Source organism: Hippocampus guttulatus, chromosome 6 (assembly GCF_054856545.1).
Source record: "Hippocampus guttulatus isolate MCC_2025c chromosome 6, RoL_Hgut_1.0, whole genome shotgun sequence".
NCBI lineage: Eukaryota > Metazoa > Chordata > Actinopteri > Syngnathiformes > Syngnathidae > Hippocampus > Hippocampus guttulatus.
The window spans coordinates 2,979,315-3,001,589 of record NC_141266.1 but is presented as its reverse complement, the minus strand read 5'-3'; the positions used below and the strand labels follow the sequence as shown (position 1 = coordinate 3,001,589).

The 22,275-nt window shown below is 41.4% G+C and overlaps 1 protein-coding gene across 2 annotated transcripts; it reads left to right on the top strand.

Annotated features, from left to right (window-relative positions):
* Positions 1-2,286: 2,286 nt before the first annotated feature.
* Positions 2,287-21,659, top strand: washc5 (WASH complex subunit 5). 2 transcript variants are annotated; one of them, XM_086114105.1, is made up of 29 exons: positions 2,287-2,423; positions 2,857-3,073; positions 3,424-3,569; positions 3,678-3,762; positions 4,676-4,776; positions 5,138-5,330; positions 5,470-5,622; positions 8,020-8,133; positions 8,247-8,418; positions 9,508-9,635; positions 10,694-10,823; positions 11,013-11,125; positions 12,473-12,639; positions 13,351-13,426; positions 13,527-13,637; positions 13,809-13,949; positions 14,935-15,015; positions 15,113-15,214; positions 15,290-15,469; positions 15,563-15,687; positions 15,789-15,951; positions 16,056-16,158; positions 16,234-16,313; positions 16,420-16,523; positions 19,055-19,184; positions 19,291-19,387; positions 19,708-19,861; positions 20,001-20,088; positions 20,179-21,659. In XM_086114105.1, the coding sequence occupies exons 2-29, from the start codon at positions 2,888-2,890 to the stop codon at positions 20,233-20,235; spliced, it is 3,480 nt and encodes a 1,159-aa protein (XP_085970231.1). In that variant the 5' UTR covers positions 2,287-2,423; positions 2,857-2,887; the 3' UTR covers positions 20,236-21,659. The 2 variants fall into 2 exon arrangements, with proteins under 2 accessions (XP_085970231.1, XP_085970232.1); XM_086114106.1 differs by lacking the exons at positions 2,287-2,423; positions 2,857-3,073; positions 4,676-4,776 and having other exon boundaries at positions 3,427-3,569.
* Positions 21,660-22,275: the final 616 nt, after the last annotated feature.

Genomic DNA, 22,275 nt, shown 5'->3' with positions numbered 1-22,275 from the left:
TATTGCACTGCGAAATGGGATGGGTTGTTGTCAAGGTTATAGAGTGCCTTATGTACAGTATATTAAATGTTAACGAGTATATTGTTACTTGTATGAAAATGAGGCAAAAAAAAAAGAGCACTGGCAACTATTAACTGTCACTGGCTCTGGGATAAAACTCTTGTCATGCAAAAAGGTCATAGGTCAAACAAACAGTGTGACGCTGTTAACTCATTCAGTACCAGCCAATTCTAGACCAAGTCTGAAAAGACGTTTAAAAACGTCTTTTCAGACTTTAAAACGTCTTTGGGAGTGAATGAGTTAATTAACCTCAGGTTCACACTGGGCCTTCCATCCTGTTGGCTTCTTGGCAATAAATAAACAATTCCAATTTATAATGTACAGGAAATAGGACTGACCACATGACAATTTTGACTAGTGGGCGTTTACCGAGGTATCTGGCCTCAAAATGCATTTGTTTCTGTTGGTTATTTTAAAACAGCGGTATTCAACCATCATTTAAAGAGGTCCAGGTCAGGAACATTTTCAGAAGCGAAGGCCTGGAAAATTCTAATATCGAACGATTTTATGTGATAAAGATTTAACCAGGCTCGTTTTTGTACATACTGTGTGAATGTAATCAACATCTTAGGCATTTCAAATTCATTCATTCACAGTTCCCAAAAATTTGGGATGGCATGTTGTCTTGTCAAGTAAGCAGCATAACCAGGTTGCCGGAATAGTGTACCATAACATCTGTAGCAAATATGGACAAGAGGTCCCATAATCAAGTTGGCAAACAGGCCACGGTCCTGTGGGACTTCTAGATTCAGACTGACAAACTGGTGATAGCCAACCAGCCTGGCATAGTGGGAGTGGATAAACATCAGAAGATAGCAGTCGTGACAAATGTAGCAATCCCAAATGATAGCAATAGCCGTAAAAAAGGAACATGGAAAGAAGGAGAAATACCAAAGACTAAAGGGAGAATTTGAGAAAATGTGGTGTGCATTGGTAACAGTGGTGCCAGGAGTGATCGCGGCACTGGGGGCAATTATGAACCCCCAAGCCGGGTTGGTAAACTCAAGTACCAAGAGCAACATCCAACATCCAACATCTCCGTGTAGAAGAGCGCAATACCTGCGCAGAACCCTAAAGCTCCAAGGCCTCTGGAAGAGGACCCAAGTTTGAAGGATATACAGCATATATACTGTGTGTGTGTGTGTATATATATATATATATATATATATATATGAGCAGAACAACATAATGTTCTCTCATTTACTAAAGTAACCCAGCTGCTTTTTCAAAATAGCAGCAGGTAAATAGAAAGTGAAGGTTTGGGTGGCCCGGTAGTCGAGTGGTTAGCACGTTGACTTCACAGTGCAGAGGTTCAATTTCAGCTCCAGCCTTCCTGTGTGGAGTTTGCATGTTCTCCCCGTGCTTGCGTGGGTTTTCTCCGGGTCCTCCGGTTTCCTCCCACATTCCAAAAACATGCATGGCAGGCTGATTGAACACTCCAAATTGTCCCTAAGTGTGAGGGTGAATGGTTGTTCGTCTGTGTGTGTCCTGCGATTGGCTGGCAACCGGTTCAGGGTGTCTCCCGCCTACTGCCCGAAGACAGCTGGGATAGGCTCCAGCACCCCCCCGTGGCCCCAGTGAGGATAAAGCGGTTCGGAGAATGAATGAATGAATGAATGAATGGAAGGTTTGACTTCCCCTTGACAGTAAACATCTCTACACACCTGTTGCAGAATTGCATATTTTTAATTTAACACATTTTAACAATTGAACAGTTTTAGGGTCACTTGCTTCACTCCACCAAATGTTAATTGTTAATATATAAATCAGCATGTATTGTAATGTATTGTAATGTATTGTATTGTTAAAATCCCAAACCTTTATTTTTTGTATTCGAATGATTCTGGACATTACCATTTTTCCTGGGAGAGCGACATTTTTCCCTGTATCTCAGCATGACACCACCACGTCGCATGACTGGAACAGAAAAGGATATCAATCTTCAGTGAATCTCTGTCGCCATCTAACGAATCATAGTGGAATTTGAATAGCAATTGCACTCTCGACAGATCAGAGCCGATATTCTCTATTACAAAAACTACGGCATAATATACAAATATCTTTGGAAGGTATGTGAATTCTTTTCTTGGTTTGTTTCTCAACTGTACTTTTTTTCAAACACAGCAACAGTTTGTCTTTGCTAAATGGAGGCCGTGAACACTTAGTTCCCGAGACAGCGCGTTGCTTGTAAAAAAACAAACGCACCCAGTCGTAGGGTCACATGGTTGGTCATGAGGAAGCAAACAATGAAGGGAAAAAAATTCAGAGACGTCCATCCATATTTATCCGAACCGCTTTTCCTCCAACTTTTCAGAAATTGCCGTGTTTGCTGACAGTATATTTGACACTTGACGCATGTAAAGGTACGTAATGCATGTCATGTTATTATATTTTTATGAACTGTGTGTAGTATCAAAGCTTATTGAAGTGTCTATGCTAACGTTAGCATGTCAATGAAGCGGGGAGCTCAACGATTGTAAACACAATTAGATTATATTACATAGCATTTTTTCATTCGCTAAGGTTTGCAGAGTGTTCCGTTTAGCACATTGTACACCGTTTACTGGTAGCTGTTACGTATACATGTGGGATATATAATCACTACTAGAAATAATGTGTGAATTTTGGATATGTTTGCACAACACCTAGGGTGGATTCGTAATTGTTATTTAACAGCCAAAAATAATAATAATTTGCACTCGGAGGACGTTTGCAAAGTGCATTCTTGTCGGCAATATATGTCTTGTCTCTTGAATTTGTGCAAGTGCTGTTTTCAAACACTGCGTGGACCTACAGGCTTGGCTCCTCTTCATCTCCTCCAGCCACTATGGTGGACTTCTTGGCGGAGAACAACCTGTGCGGTCAGGCCATCCTCAGGATAGTTTCCAGGGGAAATGCTATAATTGCTGAGCTTCTGCGCCTCTCTGACTTCATCCCTGCAGTCTTCAGACTGAAGGACAAGAGTGATCAGCAGAAATATGGAGACATTATCTGTGACTTTAGCTACTTCAAGGTAAGGACTTTAAAGATTTGTCAGGGAGTGTGTGTGGGAAGTGGTCGAGACACATTATTTCTTTACCCTGCTTTTAAATGTCTTAAATTCTGTTGTTTGTTGTTTATGTGTGCATGTTTGAATGTCCTTACTGGGCTCTTTGTAATTCTCGAAAATAATTTTCTCTGCACATGTGTTTCAATGTTATGTTTTTAATTACCGTATGTGAAGCACTTTAGTTACCTTGTATATAAAATGTGTTCGATGAATACAACTCCCTTGCCTTGCCTATGGTTCAAGGAGCATTCACTATTACTTACATTGTAGTCATTAAATTGTGTTGTTCTCTCGCACCACTCATGGTTCTCTAGGGCCCGGAGTATTATGAGGGAAAGTTGGAGGCCAAACCTGACCTTCAGGACTTGGATGAAGAGTTTAGAGAAAACAACATCGAGATTCTTTCAAGATTCTATCTAGCTTTTGAGAGTGTCCACAAATACATAGTGGATCTAAATAGGTAAAACTAAATTATTATTTTCACATTGACCTGTGCTTTTTCACAACCTAATGATTGAGTTTAAAATTAGAAGTTGACAATGAATCTTCTGTCTTATCTTCTCTCCAGATATTTGGATGACCTACACGAGGGCGTTTATATTCAGCAGACCCTTGAGACTGTGCTTCTAAATGAGGATGGAAAACAGCTACTGGTAAGTGACTACTCAGTGATAATAGTGACTTTGCATTTCTTTATAATGAGTTCACATCGAAGCCATTGTTGTTATGCCCCTGATATGCAGCCTCCTTTGCATGTATAGCACTTAGAACTATAATAATTATAATTATACAGTTTAACCCCAGCGAGTCCCTGGGACTCACTGATCAGAAAAGTATGAGTCCCATTATGCATTTAGAGAGTCCCAACTTTCGAATTCTGAAATGGTCTACTTATTAAATTGCATATGATAATAACACAAACAACAACAATATACATTGATAATAGGTTTATTTCTTAAAAACAAATGCTGCAAAAATTTAATTAATTCAGGTATACAAGATTTGCTGAGAAATAGGTTCTTATTTCATCCCATGGTTCAGTCTTTGAGTTCATAAATTCTCCTCTTTACTCTGCTTCCAATGATGCAAGACTTTCTCAAAGTCAACTTATTATCTCAAAAAACGATCCAACTTTAGCTGCTTCCTCTGTGATATCTCTGCAATAAACTTTCGCAACACCTGTTTGCAACACTTGTTTCAACGTTACACAACTTGATAATCGTCTGGGTTCCGCGAGGTTGAAGGCCAATCTAGCCAATCTTGTCTCGCGAGAACGGAAATCTTGTCACGCGAGATTACTTAATGCGAGATCAAAACAACAATGGCGGCGATTATCAAACTGCGACACTGTGTTGCTGGAAAAAAGAGATGTACCGTAGTTTTTTTAGTTGTTTTGACTGAGAAATTACCTTGCGTCCCAAAAACGCACATTATTTGGAACTCTGCGTCCCGCGGAAAAATTATGCGTCTAGTATGTGGGACGCAGAGGTAACGAGATGACTGTATATAGCGCTTAGAACTATTTGGAAGGACATGACAGAAGAACGTTTTCTTTCCCACTCCTAGTGTGAGGCGCTCTACCTGTATGGTGTTATGTTGCTTGTTATCGACCAAAAAATTGATGGGGATGTCCGAGAAAGGATGCTTGTTTCCTACTACAGATACAGGTAAATTTATGAGTCACACATACTCGCGTGCAAACAAATACACCCTTCATCCAATGACTCAAGTTACAGATCACTGTTACAGATCATTACAGTTTACATAATCGCTGCGATTGGGTCAAAACCTCAGAAGTCACAATTTGCTATTAGTCAGTTCACACATGTGGGTGTTGAAAATAGCTTTCTCTCTTTGATGATGCACTGTTAATGGTTGAACAGAAATACCGTTTTTGGGGTCTCCTGAAAAGCGGCTACTATATTTTGCAGGTACAAGGTTTCGGCGCAGCGGCAGCAATATGCTGAACAACAAAGTGTTAATCTGAATAATTGCTTTGTTTTGAAATTACGTGTACTATACTTTCAGTGCCGCAAGGTCTTCAGCTGACTCCAATATGGACGACATCTGCAAACTGCTGCGCAGCACTGGCTTCTCCAGCCAGCCTGGAGCCCGACGGCCTGCCAACTACCCAGAGAGCTACTTTCACAGGGTTCCCATTAGTGCCACATTCATTAGTATGGTCATTGGGAGACTGCGCTCTGATGACATCTACAACCAGGTAAGAAATGTTTACCTTAGAATGATTGCTTGGTTCCAAGCATTTTTTTCCCACGATTTGAGTGCTTCAAGTTGAATAAGTGCTGTATTCTATTCTGTTCTATTAAAAAATAAAAACTAACGTTCTCCCCACTTTAAAGGTGTCTGCTTACCCTCTACCAGAACATCGTAGTACAGCTCTGGCTAATCAGGCAGCCATGCTGTATGTCTGCCTTTTCTTCAGCCCGTCCATACTGCAAACCCAGCAGGCCAAGATGAGAGAGATCGTGGACAAGTACTTTCCTGACAACTGGGTATGACTGTCGATGGGTATTTTCAGTGGTTAGACTGTGACATTTTATTTGTTTTTCTGCCTCGTGAAAACTGGAAATTGCTATCATGACATTTGTGCCATGTCATATTCTCGCCGTTTTCTTTGTGCCACTATTATTGTGTCGAACAATTTGCGACATTTTAACATAATTTGAATATAGTGCAAGTTTGCAGTTAAAAAAAAAAGTGAGGCCATGGAAGGTGACTTCCGGATGGCTTCAAGGAAATTCTGGTCTATCATCCAACGCCTCAGGAAGGGGAAGCAGTGCACCATTAACACTGTGTATCGTGGGGATGGAGCGCTGCTGACCTCGAGTTTTCAGAAGGGGGGCCCAGAAAATGTATTCCGAATACAGAGGGATCACACTCCTCAGCCTCCCTGGTAAGGTCTGTGCAGGGGTGCTGGAGAAGAGGGTCCATCGGTAAGTCAAGTCTCAGATTGAGGAGGAGCAGTGTGGTTTATATCCTGGCTATGAAACAGTGGACCAGCTCTACACCTTTGGCCGGGTCCTTGAGGGTGGATGGGAGTTCGCCCAACCAGTCTACATGTGCTTTGTGGACTTGGAGAAGGCGTTCGACCGTGTCCGTCGGGGAGTTCTGTGGAGGGTGCTCCGAGGGTATGGTGTACCGAACCCCCTAATATGGGCTGTTCGGTGCCTATATCACCGATGTCAGTTTGGTTCGCATTACTGGCAGTAAGTTGGATTTATTTCCAGTGAGGGTTGGACCCCAACAAGGCTGCTCTTTGTCACCGATGCTGTTCATAACCTTTACGGACAGAATTTATAGGCACAACAAAGTCATTGAGGGTGTCTGGTTTGGTGGCCTCAGTATTACATGTCTGCTTTTTGCACATGGTGTGGTGCTGTTGGCTTCTTGAAGCCAGGATCTCCAAATCTCACTGGAGCGGTTCACAGCCAAGTGTGAAGTGGTTGTGATGAAAATCAGCACCTCCAAACCTGAAACAATGGTCTTCAGTCAGAACACGGTGGCGTACCCTCTGATTAGATTTTACCCCAAGTGGTGGAGTTTAAGTGTCTTGGGGTCTTGTACACGAGGAAGGTCAGGATGGAGCAGGAGATCGACAGGTCGATCGGTGCAGCATCTGCTCTGATGCGGACTTTGTATTGATCTGTCGTGGTGACTAAGGAGCTGAGCCAAAAAGCGAAGCTCTCGATTTACCGGTCGAGCTACGTTCCTAACCTCACCTATGGTCGAAATGAATTTCCTCCGCAAAGGTGTCCGGGCTTTCCCTTTGAGATAAGGAGAGAAGCTCAGCCATCCGGGAGGGGCTCAGAGTTGAGCTCGTTCTCCTCCACGATGTCCCGGGCATGTCCCACTGGTCGACTGCCCTGGGGATGACCCAGGACATGCTGGATAGACTGTCTCCTGGCTGGCCTGGGAACGCCTTGGGATCCCCTGGGAAGTGCTGGAAGAAATGGCTGGGGAGAGGGAAGTCTGGGTTTCCCTGCTAAATCTGCTACCCCCATGACCCGACCCCAGATTAGTGGTTGAGAATGGATGGATGGATGGATGGATGGATGATGGATGAATTACAGCAACTGCCAATAATTACCAACAAGTACCTACAAGTACCTCGGTGTTCTTCTGAACAACAAACTGGACTGGTCTACAAACACGGACGCCCTGATTAGGAAATTACAGAGCCGACTCTTCCTACTCAGGAAACTGAGGTCTTTTGGGGTTCAGGGGTCGCTCCTTAAGACTTTCTATAACTCGGTGGTGGCCTCGGCCATCCATTATGGCATTGTCTGCTGGTCAGGCAGCATCTCAGCCCGGGACAGAAAGAGACTGGAGCGACTGGTCAGGAAAGGCCAGTTCTGTCCTGGGCTGCTCCCTTGACACTCTGGAGGAGGTGGGCAACAGAAGGATGCTAACTAAGCTAAAAGCTATGATGGACAGTCCCTCCCACCCTCTCCAGCCCGCCCTGACAGCAGTAGGTAGCTCCTTCAGCCAGAGACTGTTACACCCGCGCTGCAAGAAGGAGAGATACCGACGCTCGTTCCTACCAACTGCTGTCAGGCTGCTGAATAAAAAATAGCAACAATAATATTAATAATAATTAAATGATGTGGAAAACAACTGTAAATAGCACTGCGATTTATCCATTTTGTATTTATATTGCACTTAATTGAACGGTGTTTGTTTGTTTTTTCTTCTTTCTTCTTTCTGCCTACATTCTTGCTGCTGGAGGCTGTACATTTCCCCAGTGTGGGACAAATAAAGGATATCTTATCTTATCTTATCTTAATTGATATGCTCATATCAGTGATTTTTCAAAAGTCAGACAGGGATGTCTTCACGGTTTTTGATCAAATACCTTCAAAATGAACTGTTTTCACCTTGTCCAACCACAGGTTATCAGCATCTACATGGGGATCACGGTGAATCTGGTGGAGGCCTGGGACCCATACAAAGCTGCTAAAACTGCACTCAACTACACTCTAGATTCTGCTAACGTCAAAGAGCAGGTGCAATAAAATTGTACTTGTATCAGTGGCACTCACGTACTGACAAGTGCAGTATGAATATGTATGTATTTGTCCTTGGATAATTAACAAACGGTTGCCGGTTGTGTTTATAGGCGACCCGTTATGCCATTAGCATGGAGACCCTTCGGCCTCAGGTGCAGCAGGTGTTGAAGGAAGGTTTCCTCAGAGAAGAGATCATTCTGGACAACATTCCAAAATTGCTTAACTGTCTGAGGGACTGCAATGTTGCCATTCGCTGGCTGATGTTGCATTCTGCCGAGTCGGGTAAGACAAATTGTGTGTACTCTTTGGGTCCAGCTATCTTTTGATATACTACCATAAACACAAATAATGCAACAGTAGTGTTTCATGTTGACTATGTGGACAAACATACCAAATGCTCTGAAGATTTCAAATTTCGCCATTTAAATTAAGATAAGATAAGTCTAGTCTAAGATTAGTCTCGCAATGGAGAAATTCCCAATTCACAGCAGCAAAGTTATGAAAGGAAGAAGTAGAACAACAAAATATAGGAGCTGCTGGAAAGGCAGCCACTCTCGCGGCGCCATTTGGAAGTCAAAATAACACAACACATAGGACACAGACAGTCGTGCAATCTTCACCACTTTTCTGCATACACTTTGTTGTCTGAAGCCGTTCTAGATGAAAGAGGAGAGGATCAAAGTGTCCTTTCACCAGTGGGTCAGGGACGTCATGCTGAAAATGTGCACACGTCTGCTACAAGCTAAGTTTTGTAAGCAAACACGAAGCTGTAGTGTCCATTGACGAAAAGAGATGAGTTCACTTCTCCTGTCCCACGTAATCCGCTTCAAACTCCAAGCCGCGACTCCCAGTTCCAAATCCGCATCAGCGCTCCGCGCTAACGCTCCTTTCTTCTCATCGTCGGCTCCTCAAGCCTTACATCCATCCAGCCGCAGACCGTTCAACAGCACCGATCTCTCCGCTGAACAAAGCGGGGCTGTGAAAAATGCTGCCCATAACAGGCGCAAGACACAAGCGCCCCGGACTGTCCAGCAACGACAGTCAAATGGCGCAGACATTCCTCCCAGTCAAAAACAGTGCTGGTATACCCATGCTGCCGAGAAGGCGCAACCACCGAGCACAGAGTCTCCTCCTTGATGAATGTCGTGGCCAAAAAATGCTGAAAAAAGTCCACATCAGGTCCACACGACGTAAACAACACAAAGTGACAAAACAAACACAAAAACAACAAAAAAAAGCAAGGCTCATGAGAGCACTTGCTGACGGCTGCCTTCTCGGGTGCCATCTTGACTTCAATTCAACCGGGATACTTTTTTGTACAAAAGTGCAATACTGATGTATAGCTGACATGAATGTGTTAATATCTGACAGCCTATGACCCAAACAATAAGAAACTACGGCAGATCAAAGACCAAGTGCTTAATGACTCCAAGTACAACCCCAAGATCCTCTTTCAGCTCTTACTCGATGCAGCCCAGCTAGAATTTACCCTCAAGGAGGTGAGCGTTTTCGACTGTTTGTATTACTATAGGCCAATGATAAATTCTTAGTATTTCCACCAAGGTTATGTTATGTTAAAAAAATCGGATTCATCGATTAAGTGACAAAATGATTGACAGATTGATTATTAAAATCATCTTTGGTCACTAGTTCAGTGTTGAATGATATTTGACTTACGGTGTCTCCATTGTGTGGACCCACGCGTGGCGCACAGAGCAAGGCGGTAGGGAAATGGATGGCACCCCTGGTCTGCAAACTAGCTTGTGGGCTCGTGGAGCGTCGTTGTGACTGTCCAACTTGTCTCATTCCGTGCATCGTGTGGGTCCACATAACAGAGGCACTTAAGGGGATGTTAGCTGTTACTAGCTCACTTGCTAAGGAGCTGACCAGCGATGGGCTATTCTAATACTAATAATATTAAAACCTTGCTTGGTGTTATCTTGGTGTGTGGTTGGGAATTGTAACTGTCTATTCAACATTGCGGCACATATTCAGCCTGTGGATCACATTGACAGCAATTTTGAGTACATGTACAAAGGAACATATTTTTTGATGGGTAAAGTCAAGCAGGGCATATTTTCAGTGCATTTAATGGACATAACCACAGTGTTTGAAACCTGGGAGGATGTCTCAATTTATCAAAATTTGGAGTGATATTTTTTATAATTTATTTATTTATTTATTTATTCAAATTTGGCAGGCTGTGTAACAACACTCTTCTCTGTGGTGTGTAAAATTGGAAAGACATGTTATTTTCACGTTACAGCGACTTTAAGTAAGATTGGAACTTGTGAGCTCCTTTCCATTATGTCAGTGCTCAGAGTGACTGCAGGAATTGAAGGCTGGCCGATTTTTGTCCTTTTTTTGGGGAGGGAGGGGGGAACAGCACAATCTGTGTTTCTTTTTTAATATGTCTGCTCTGTTGTTTATTAACACGCTGCATGGTAACATGTGGCTAGTCATTCAGTCATTAGGCGATGACATCAATTTAAGATTTTCATTACATAACACATCTGGCTAACTCATCAAGTCCACATCTGTGCTGGCCCTCCTCCAGATGTTCAAGCAGATGTTGTCAGAGAAACAGATCAAATGGGAGAGCTACAAGAAGGAGGGCTCAGAGAGAATGACCGAACTGGCCGAAGTCTTCTCTGGTGTTAAACCCCTCACAAGGGTGGAAAAGAACGGTGAGTCAGGTTGACAAACAAATATAGGTGTTTCTGGCAAAGATTATTACAGTCATGGCTCAAGAACACAAACTTCTCAAGTTTTGGGCAGAATATGACAATATTTTCGAAAGTAAATCGATAATATGGGATAATGCAAATATTTGTTTACTGCAGTGACCTAAAGCTTGTGTTCTGTCACCATCACAGAAAACCTACAAGCTTGGTTCAGAGAAATCTCAAAACAGATAGAATCTTTGAACTATGAGGACTCTACAGCTGCTGGTAGGAAGACGGTCCAACTCATACAGGCTCTTGTCGAGGTGAGGAAGATAATGTGTTTGAGCAGAGGCTTTAGTAGTAGAATCATTTGACATTTTGTATTGTTCCTTTGTGTTACCTTTGTAATGTTGTAAATCACTACATGTTTGGTTGCCATGACCCAGATTAGGCAGCACAGTGGTCAGCAAGACTGCCTCACAGTCGAGAGGTTCTTTGTTAAAGTCTTGATTCAGGCTCTCCTTTGTGTAAATTGGGTGATCTGCCCGAGAAGGCGGGTTTTCTTTTCTGGGTACTGCAGCTCCCCCTATGTTCGAAATACATGCATTTGAGGTTAAGTGAAAACTCAAGGTTGTCCTAAAGTGTGAATGTGCTTTTGGGGGGCCTGGGCCCTCCAATTGACTGGTAGCCAAAGTGTACCTTATGGGTATGACGTTTTTTTTTCTAAATGACAATATTGTATACATATTTGTGTATATGTTGTTATAATATACATGTTGTATACATCTCTGATCCACTGGTGAAAGGACACTTTGATTCTCTCCTCTTTCATCTCAAGCTGCTTTAAACAACAAAGCGTGTGAGGGAAAAGTGGTTCGGACTGCACGACTGTCCGTGTTTTATGTTGTGTTGTGTTTATTATTTTACTTTATGTCAACTGTTTTGCTAAGAGCTTTGTTACAGCTGCCGCTCTTGTGAAAGCGCGATATAAGTCAGCATGTATTGTATTGTATATTCCGTAAAGACACCAATTCATTCAGCATTCTTCGTTAAGCCATTTTGGGTTGGGCCTGAAAGGGCCACCATGCACCATGTTGAGGTAGCCCTGCTCATGTATATTCATGATATAATACCATACATTTCAAAGATTTCATATTCATCATTTTTATACTGTATTATTTAAGCCTTTAAGAAAATATTTCTTCATATTTTCTTCTCTTTTTTTTTTGCACATTAGTTAAATTTTTTTTGTATTAAAGCTAACTGAGTATTACTGGAGCTTTGTATCATGTTCTCGCCAAGGATTTAACCTGACATGCAAGAAAATAAGCAATAAAAGACAACAAACAATGATCCATCCATCCATTTTCCGAACCGCTTGATCCTCACTAGGGTCGCGGGGGGTGCTGGAGCCTATCCCAGCCGTCTCCGGGCAGTAGGCGGGGGACACCCTGATTGATGAATTTAAGTGGATAAAACCAAATATTAAAAAAAATAGGGCAAGTAATTATTTCATTGTATTTATTCATGAAATTTGTACTGGCCCAGTTGGGCCAGTGTCACTTACCTCCGGGTGGCCTTTGGCTACCTGGCCACTTTTAATGTAGAACTATGATACTTGGACATACATATTATAAATGCCGTATTTTCCCCTTGCTCTTGCTCATCAGGTTCAGGAGTTCCACCAGTTAGAGTCAAACCTGCAGGTCTGTCAGTTTCTGGCAGACACAAGAAAGTTCCTGCACCAAATGATTCGCACCATAAATATCAAGGAAGAGGTCCTCATCACAATGCAGATCGTAGGAGACTTGTCATATGCTTGGCAGATAATTGACAGGTAGGCTCTCTCTGTGACGTGATGAAGACAAATCCAACAGTGAGTGACAAATCACACTCATCCAGTTTTATGAACGCACTGTTTATCAACAATAGGACTATTGTTGTGAAGGTAATTATTGGATGCTACCGGGATGTACCGCATGTATAATTATCCTCTGCTGAGCATAAAATCTCAGTTCTAATTTGATAACTGTTGTTAGTTTGGAACAGTACTCGAGGACAAAAATAACCATACCTTGTCGCATAGCATGATTTTCCTGAAGAGAGCCATGGCTTAAGCCGTGGCCTAATTTTTAACATGCTGTTTAGGAAGATGCATGTGAAATTATGTCATAATAATGTCCAAACTAAATGCATATTATTATTATTATTTTATTTATTTTTTAACCTTTCTGGGGCATTTTTTTTTCACCACCCTCTACAATGTTGTCACAAATAAAAGATAACTGTACTGTGAGATAGGCCATGTCATGATTGTAACTTCTCTGCTGCTGTCTAAATGCAAAACTTTCAAGGTAAAAAGTAGTATTTCACATAAATAATTGATTTTATACTCTGCATGTCTCATTGATTCATTGGTGTGCAGGTAGCACAAGACGCAGGTGCTGTGTGCATTGTTATGGTTTTGGTTTGTTATGCAAAGCAGATTTCATCCGTTTCTTTTCCTCAAACACATATTTTTCTGCCTGGCTCCGATTTTACCCTGCAGCTTCACATCCATTATGCAGGAGAGCATCCGCGTCAGTTCATCCATGGTCACAAAACTGCGGGCTACCTTTCTGAAGGTAAGGCCATTTTTTACACTGTCTGCATGTAAAACTAGAAGTTGTTGACACTTCCAAACCATGATCTTAAAACCAATTCTGTCTGTGTTGGTGAGACCAGCTGGCCTCTGCTTTGGATCTTCCATTGCTGCGCATCAACCAAGTCAACAGCGCTGACCTGCTGAGTGTTTCACAGTTCTACTCAGGAGAATTGGTGGCCTATGTCAGAAAGGTGTAATGTATGGTTGAATACATTCTGTAGAGCTCTTAACTCTTTGTGTGCTGTTACCTGCTTTCACATTTTATCTTGTGATTGTTAGATGTTGAATGATCATTTTGATTTTCTTTTCCAAGCTTTACATATTTATTGTCATTACTTCGTGTCTTTACTCTGCATTTGTAGGTACTGCAGATCATTCCAGAGAGCATGTTCACCTCTCTGGCCAAGATCATTAAGCTTCAGATCCATGACATCATCGAGGTGCCCACGCGGCTGGATAAGGACAAGTTGAAGGACTACTCCCAGCTGGGGGCACGCTATGAAGTACAGAAGCTAATTAGTTTGTAATGGTCTTACACACATCGCATCGACTGTCTAAAATTGAAAGCTGATTTATTCAAAAGGGCTTCAAGATGTTTTCATGCGGAAAAATTCATGCAAGCACCCTGGTGCTTTGATTGGCATAATCACCCCCATCCCCAATTCTTACTGTGAAATAGAAGTGGGAGCATTTGGTTTATGCCAGCACTCTCATTTGCATAATGGTTAATCATAGCAAATATTATGTTCCTTGTGTCCAAACTGTCAGACCATCCTGACAAATTGTCAGAGATGTTCACTCGGACAGTTGAACAGACTCAGGAAGAGATTGTCTTTTCTGCCGGCAGGAGGCGCAGTTTTCTACAAAGCCACTCCGTGTGCGCTTACCAACTGACACCTGACCTCTGCACCCTCTGCCGGCTTTTTATTGATCGTGTATGCAAATTACAAGTGATATATCAGAAAAACACCCCCTTCTTCATTTACATGTCATGCCTCTCAGCCCAGCCCACCGATACGCCCCTCAGAGGCCAAAACATCTCTCGGTCCAAACAATAGATACATTGTCAATTCAATGGGTATATTTCGCAAGAATTGAGACACTGGAACAAACTCAAAGACATCTTATCGTGCTGCCCACCCGAAGTTGAACATTCCTGTTTGTACTATCAGTTAACAAGGCCTCAGTTTCATTCAGCTCAAGTTGGCCCTTTTTCCTGTGTGCTCTAAACACACGCGTTTGAGGTCAATCAAGCATACAACAAAATGAAACTTTTAAACATGATAACCGAGTTTGTCTATACTCTCTCATTAATGAACCATTAATTTAAACACAAATTACTGGAATCAACAGAAACATGTTCAGTTTTGCATGTTCTGTACAAACAAGCAAGGAGCACAACTATCAAAGAACAACACATTAGATTTTTTTTTGTATTTCATAAACTTTTGGCATGAATGATTCGACTTTCTGCTTTCACCACGACAGGTGGCGAAGCTCACCCATGACATCTCCATTTTCACGGAGGGGATCTTGATGATGAAGACCACTTTAGTTGGAATTATAAAGGTTTCTTGTTCTTGCTTTGTAAAAAAAAATCGGATTGAATTTGTGACACCCATCTCTGACACATGGTGTTAAAGTGACATGTAATGTGACATTTTAGGTGGATCCTAAGCAACTTCTGGAGGATGGCATCAGGAAGGAGCTGGTGAAGAGGGTCGCTTATGCTCTCCACAAAGGATTGATTTTCAATCCCAAGGCTAAGGTTAGGCATAAGATTTGTTCTGTAATGTAAATCTGAAAATGTTGTCATTGATTGTACAATCTCAATGATTTTCAGCCTAGTGAATTGATGCCCAAGTTAAAAGACATGGCAGCCACCATGGATGGATTCTACAGGTCATTTGAATACATCCAGGACTATGTCAGTATATATGGCCTTAAAATTTGGCAAGAGGAAGTATCCCGAATCATCAATTACAACGTGGAGCAAGAGTGCAATAGTTTCCTGAGGGCTAAGGTTTGATTCAATAATGGCAGGTCAACACTATTTTCTTTCCAGCATACAGTATGTGTCAGTACAATATTTATTCCCCTCCTTGATCTTGATCAGATCCAGGACTGGCAGAGTGTGTACCAGTCCACTCACATCCCCATCCCCAAGTTTCCACCTGTGGATGAGTCTGCCACCTTCATTGGGCGTCTCTGCAGAGAGATTCTCCGGATCACAGATCCCAAGTATGTATGCATTAGGCATAGAAACTAGATATAATTATGATTTCTTTAAAAGAAAGTCAAATCTTGTGGCAAATTTAATCTGTGCCGGATATTTTCCGCAGGGTAACGTGCTACATTGACCAAATGAACACCTGGTATGACCTGAAGAGCCACCAGGAAGTGACCAGCAACAGACTCTTCTCAGAAATCCAGAGCTCTTTGGGTACATTTGGCCTCAATGGACTGGACCGCCTGCTGTGCTTCATGATTGTCAAGGAGCTACAGGTAATAAGCTTCCAGAAAGCAGTTTTTGAACAATACATATTGACATTGTTTGAATTGTTCATCCCGGTGAATTTGGACCTGAAAATATATATGTCCCCATTTAGAATTTCCTGACAATGATTCAGAAGACCATTTTAAAGGATAAAGGTGCCGTAGAGGTCTTTAAAGCCATGCTAGGTGCTGTCAATCCAGTTCAGGGAATCGTGGGTAGGTATCTGTTTAAGAAAATATTTGTGTATTTTCTGTGACAAAAATTATAGTACGTATTGTCTCTTCTGATAGGTAATGCTAGCAAAGTGTATGCCAGTGCTGTCGCCAAAACCCCTAAAATCTGGGGACCATATTTGGAGGTCATCATGAAGGTGTAATCCATGTGATAATTTCGAGTTTGAAAATAAATAGTGACATGATTTTTTTTTTCAAAGTTAGGAGAAAATGCCTCACTCATAATGTTGAATTTTGCTGTAGGTTGGTCAAATGCAAATCCTTCGACAGCAGATTGCTAATGAGTTGACCTACTCCTGCAAGTTTGACTCCAAACACCTGGCAGCTGCCCTCGAAAATATTAACAAGTCAGTCCATTTTTCTTCTACACATTGCTGCATCGAACAAAATACAAAAAGTATTACATCTTGGGTTCTGTGATACTTTGACTGTTCTGTTAGTGTTGAATAAAAAGCTTCTAACATTAAATTTACTTTAGACAAGGCAAGGCAACTTTGGAGAGTACATTTCATATACAAGGCCATACAATGTGCTTGACACCAGCGGTACCCAACCCCCGGTCCGCGGACATTACCGGGCTGCACAGAAAGAATAAATAACTTGCATTAATTACGTTTTATTTATTTCGGAATCCAAAAGATGTTTTATTTTGAAAAATTACCAGATTCTCAGTTACATCCGTCTGTCATCTTTGACGCACGTCAAGGCGCGCTTCTCAGTAACGCTAAAATGAAACCCAGCTCGCAAAAGGAGTAAAAAAAACAAACACATTTGTAAAGTTTCTTTGGGAAGGGGAAAAGGCCCAGCCAAGAGAGAGAAGAAAAAAAATGCTGAATACCCTAAGATCGCCACAACAGCACTGAAAACTTTGTTGCTATTTCCGACATCCTACCTGTGTGAAGCGGGGTTTTCTGCAGTGACGGCGACCAAAACAAAATTACAAGGTAAACTGGACATAAGCCACACACTTTGGGTGTCATTGTCTCATATTACCCCGAGATGGGACCGCCTGGTTGCAGAAAAACAAGTTATGGGCTCCCACTGATTCGGCATTGTGGGAGTCGTATTTTTCATGCACTTCATACAATCTGCATTGTATCTTACTTTGAAGGCACGTTTAAACGTTACCATAGCGACCACAGAGTGTTGCGGCCAGAGACGTTATTTGTGTTTATTATTATGTTTAGAAAATGCCACAGTTTTCATGCAGGTCATATTATATTATTTTGTTGTATTTATCCGTCACACGTTAAAGGACAGTTCGTGAAAATATTGTCTGACATTAAATCGGTCCGTGGGGCAAAAAAGGTTGGGGGCCGCTGCTTTACACAACCAAAAGCACATCTAAAAGCATGAACAAACATTCACAGTGCAGAGAGAACAAAAGTATCTTTTTCAAATTACAAAAAAAAAAAGAAAAATAACGTGCATCGAGAACATTGAAACACATTTGAAACCAAAAGATTTAAAGACTTTTAAAAGAAAAGGAAAGAAATGAAAAATCAGCTCTAAAAACCATGGAGTGAAACTGATTTTAAAATGCTTGTAATTCATTATGAATGGGTAAATAGCATCGTTTTTAACTTGGATTTGAAAGCACTTATACTTGGGTATGACTTGACTTCCAATAGTAATGGTAAATTCCATTTGCGTGCAGTATAAGAGCTAAATGCTGCTCCATCGTGTTTGCTTTGACCTGAGACTGCAGACCTCAGACCCCGAGTAGTTTTTTATTCAAGTAGCATTTCCTTAATGTGTTCAGGACCCAAACCATTCAGTGGTTTATAGACCAGTAGCAGAATTTTAAAATCTATTCTACAGCCGACTGGGAGCCAGCAATGTAAAGCCTTTTGGATTGGGCTAAAATGTTCTGAGCTTGCTTGTTCTGGTCAAAACCTGAGCTGCAGCATTTTGATTGAGCTGCAGTGGTTTGATGCTTTTTTGGGGAGTCCAGAAAGAAGACTGTTACAATAATAAAGTCTACTGCAGATAAAAGCATGAATAAGCTTTTCCTCTTCTGTCTGTAGCATGCAACCTGTCACTCGAGATATGTTTTTCAGCTGGTAAAAGGCAGTTTTAGTAATTGATCTGATATGAGTGCTGAAAGTAAGGTCCGAGTCGATCAGCACCCCAAGATTTTGGACATGATCTTTCTCTTTTGAAAACAGTAACTCCAATGAGGTCAAGAACCTTGAATGTGTGTTGGACTCATTCCGTATTGTAAGATAGTAAAAGTATCAACTATAGTATACAATTTGGGGGTATTTTTATCTAAATTGCTGTCAACGTGTTTGTTAAAACCTTCAGTTATGACCAGATTACTGAGAGCATTTCTCCAAATGCCTCCATAAATTTGCCTTTTTTGTCTTGGAGGTCTAGATTTGATTACGACGATAATCTTTGGATCACCCCCCGCCGCCCCTCAAAAAACCAACAACCTGATATTCACCCAATAAACATTTCGTGACACTGAAATAATGCAGGGCTTTATAATGAAATTAGAATGTAAATGTAAGTACTTATGCAAATGAACATAGTTTTTGTTTCTCAAATGTTTGTTCGTTTGTTTATTTATTTACAGTCAAACCTCGGTTTTTGAACGTCTCTGTTCTCAACCAAATCGTTTTTTGACCAAAGATTTTGAGTTTTTTATGCCTCGGTTTACTGTACGACCGAAAACCGGTTCTCGACCAAACTGAGCACACTTGGAAGTGACGCTTGCTCGTGCAGCGTTCCATTGTGAGCAGACGTGTTCAATAAAGATTTGTTTTTAAAAAAAGAGCATGGTTTCGGTTTTCGAACAGCCTTCTGGAACGGATTATGGTCGAAAACAGAGGTATGACTGTATTTATTTATTTATTTATTTAAATCCTTGCAGATCGCTGCTCGCAGACATTGAAGCCCACTACCAGGACCCGTCGCTGCCCTACCCGAAAGAGGACAACACTCTTCTGTATGAAATCACAGCCTATTTGGAGGCTGCGGGTATTCACAACCCACTTAATAAGGTTTGTGGAGATTAATGTGACGGATTTTGCCTTGTAATCATCTTGCCTTGTTTACCTCAAATCAACGTGCAGAATGTCTTGGTTTTTATGTTTGTGGTTTTTACAGATCTACATCACTACAAAGCGCCTTCCTTTCTTTCCCATCCTCAACTTCATGTTCATCATAGCACAGCTGCCTAAGCTTCAATATAGCAGAAACCAAGGTAGGTTTGTCTCTATTTCCCTCATAACAAGTACCGGTCAGGTACTTGCGATTTTTTTAAAAAGAGAGAAAATATTCCCAACAGATTATGTATAATGTGTTTTTTCTTTTCCATTTAAAATTCAAGCTACTCCCCCAATTAGCTACTGAAAGGGCCATATTAAAATAAGAAAACCTTTATTTGTCCCACAGTGGAGAAATTTGCAATAAATATGTTAATAATAAACATGTTTTAAAATTTAGAAAAAGCGTGCGTGTGTATGAGCCTGCTAGGACGTGTAAATGTTTGGATGTCTAATAGGACATGGAATATTTTAACAGGGATGACATGCAGGAAATACACCGACCCAGTTGACTGGACTCCCTTAGTGCTCGGCCTGCTCACACTTCTGAAGCAGTTTCACTCGAGATACACGCAGCAGTTCTTGGCTCTCATTGGTCAGTTTGTCCGCTCTATCATGGAACAGTGTACAAGGTAACCCGGCAGACAAAGAGGCTCAGTTGCCTGAGTCCGTACTTTTGTTGACAATAACTTTATTGTTGTGAATGCAAATTCAAAATGAATTCAGTTATGATCTTTCATCTTTGTTTGTCATTGTTTTCCCCAATCGAAGTCAGAAGATCCCCGACATGCCCTCTGATGTGGTGGGAGCACTCATGTTCCTGGAAGATTATGTAAAATATACAAAATTGTCACGCAAGGTACCTTGATCACTGTCTAACTTTGAAAATGAAACATTTGCAGTGAATTTGTTGTAACCGGATCCCTATTTTTCTTTGCTTTTGTTCAAGGTGGCTGAAGCCCATGTCCCCAGTTTCATTTTTGATGAATTCAGAACTATACTGTGAAGACTTGTGGGAAGCACCCAGCCTGAAAATACTTTTATTGCCTTTTGGATGCATTTCATCGGGTAGTTCATTGTGTTTAAGCTCGTGTAACATTGTAATATCTACATAGATAAGTGTCTGCCTCTCCAGCAGTGCATATCTTATAAAATTGCCATAGAGTTCCGGAGATTACCATTGTCTAATTCCACTCGTAATCATTTGTGAAACACAAGAGGAAAAATTTCAGCTGATACAGAAAAATTATAATTTCCTGCTTTGTAAGGCTGATGCGGATATTGATAACACACACATGCATACTCTCTCTCTCTCTCTCTCTCTCTCTCTCTCTCTCTATATATATATATATATGTGTGTGTGTGTGTGTGTGTGTGTGTGTGTGTTATATATACAGTATATATATATATATATGTATGGCCTAGTTGCCGCGAAATATAATTGCCTGTGGAAACAGTATGCGATATATACTGTGTGTGTGTATATATATATATATATATATATATATAGAGAGAGAGAGAGAATTATTTTTTTGCAGGTTAAAAGAATTAAATGTTTCAAGTCCGCCTCTTAATGTAGTGGGATCAGAGGATAATATTAAGAGTAGTTGTGACAACACACAGTCGCATATTTTGCTGCTTTCTGAACTCTTTTCACTTCACATGGTCAGGCGATGTGCAATTTCAAAAGCTCTGATACATATAGTGCCTAAATTGGCTGGCACCCGGTTCGGGGTGTCCCCCGCCTACTGCCCGAAAACAGCTGGGATAGGTTCCAGCACCCCCCGCGACCCTAGCGAGGATCAAGCGGTTCGGAGAATGAATGAATATATACATACATACATAAAACAAGTGAGTAAAAATTTCACTCACCATAACTTACTTCAATGAACCATTGCTGTTTGTATTCTAACGAGTACAGTAGGACACAGCGCAGGGTCATCCATCCCTCCATTGTTGCTGGTCGGCTCTCTCGTCCAGGATGTTGAAAGTGTGGTGAAGGCTGGCCGAGTTTTTTATATTAACGTGGCCAAAGAACTGACCCCACATTTCCAGCTCGAGAGGTTGAGCTATGTTTGCTCCTCCCTTGGATGCCTGAATCTGTGCTATCTGGCTCTGTGTGGTGTGCAACACAGAATCGATCATTTCCCCATGACGGATTTGCATGAGTACTGTGCTCGGATCCATTAAAAATGACACAGACACGAAAGACGAGTTGAGTCAACAGTATACGCTCACCAACAAAAAGAAAAACAACAGTTATTCACAGAATGCCTGTAACACTCAGTTTTCATTCTCAAGGCAGTTCAGAAACATGGAACAATTTTTAACAAGTGACTTGGGAACAAAATTGTCATTATATGGCTTCTTTACTGTCAAAATAGCAGATTTGGCACCAGTTGAATAAAGTTCCTCCATGAAATGATGTGATTATTGTATTGATGAGTTGCTCTTCAGTTGGTGCATCTGTTAAGTTTGAGCTCACTGCTGTGTGTGTCATAAGTGTACCTGCTTGTTCACAATCTATTTTCCTATTCTTCGCTTTGGCGGACCTGAAATCAATGTTCTCAATCTTGCCATACATACTGCATCGACCTTTCATGGATGCAGGGAGACAGTGTAATTTCTCATTTGGGACAGTGAGCGACTTTCTCACTCTCACAGTTGCCTCAATCGAGACTAGTAAAGCCACAATATGGGTACAGGCTTCTCCCAAGCCTTCCATGCAGTTGCAATGAGCAGAGGGGACTTTCCCATCAGACTCAATAATGATCCAGAGTGACGATGGGGCATTGTTTAGTTGCTGTGAATCCTGCACCTGCGATGAAAAAAGAACATTGACTTTAATGCAATCAAGTGAGGACAGACTTTGCAGCAAAATACAAACCTGCAAGGACAAATATTTATATATGCAGAACTTGGATTATTTTATTTATTTATTTTATTAAACTCATTCAATATTTACATTTGGTTATGTGAGCTTCGATCTGTATTAAATGCTTTGTTCCAGCAGCCGTAAAAGCACGATACATCCATCCATTTTCTG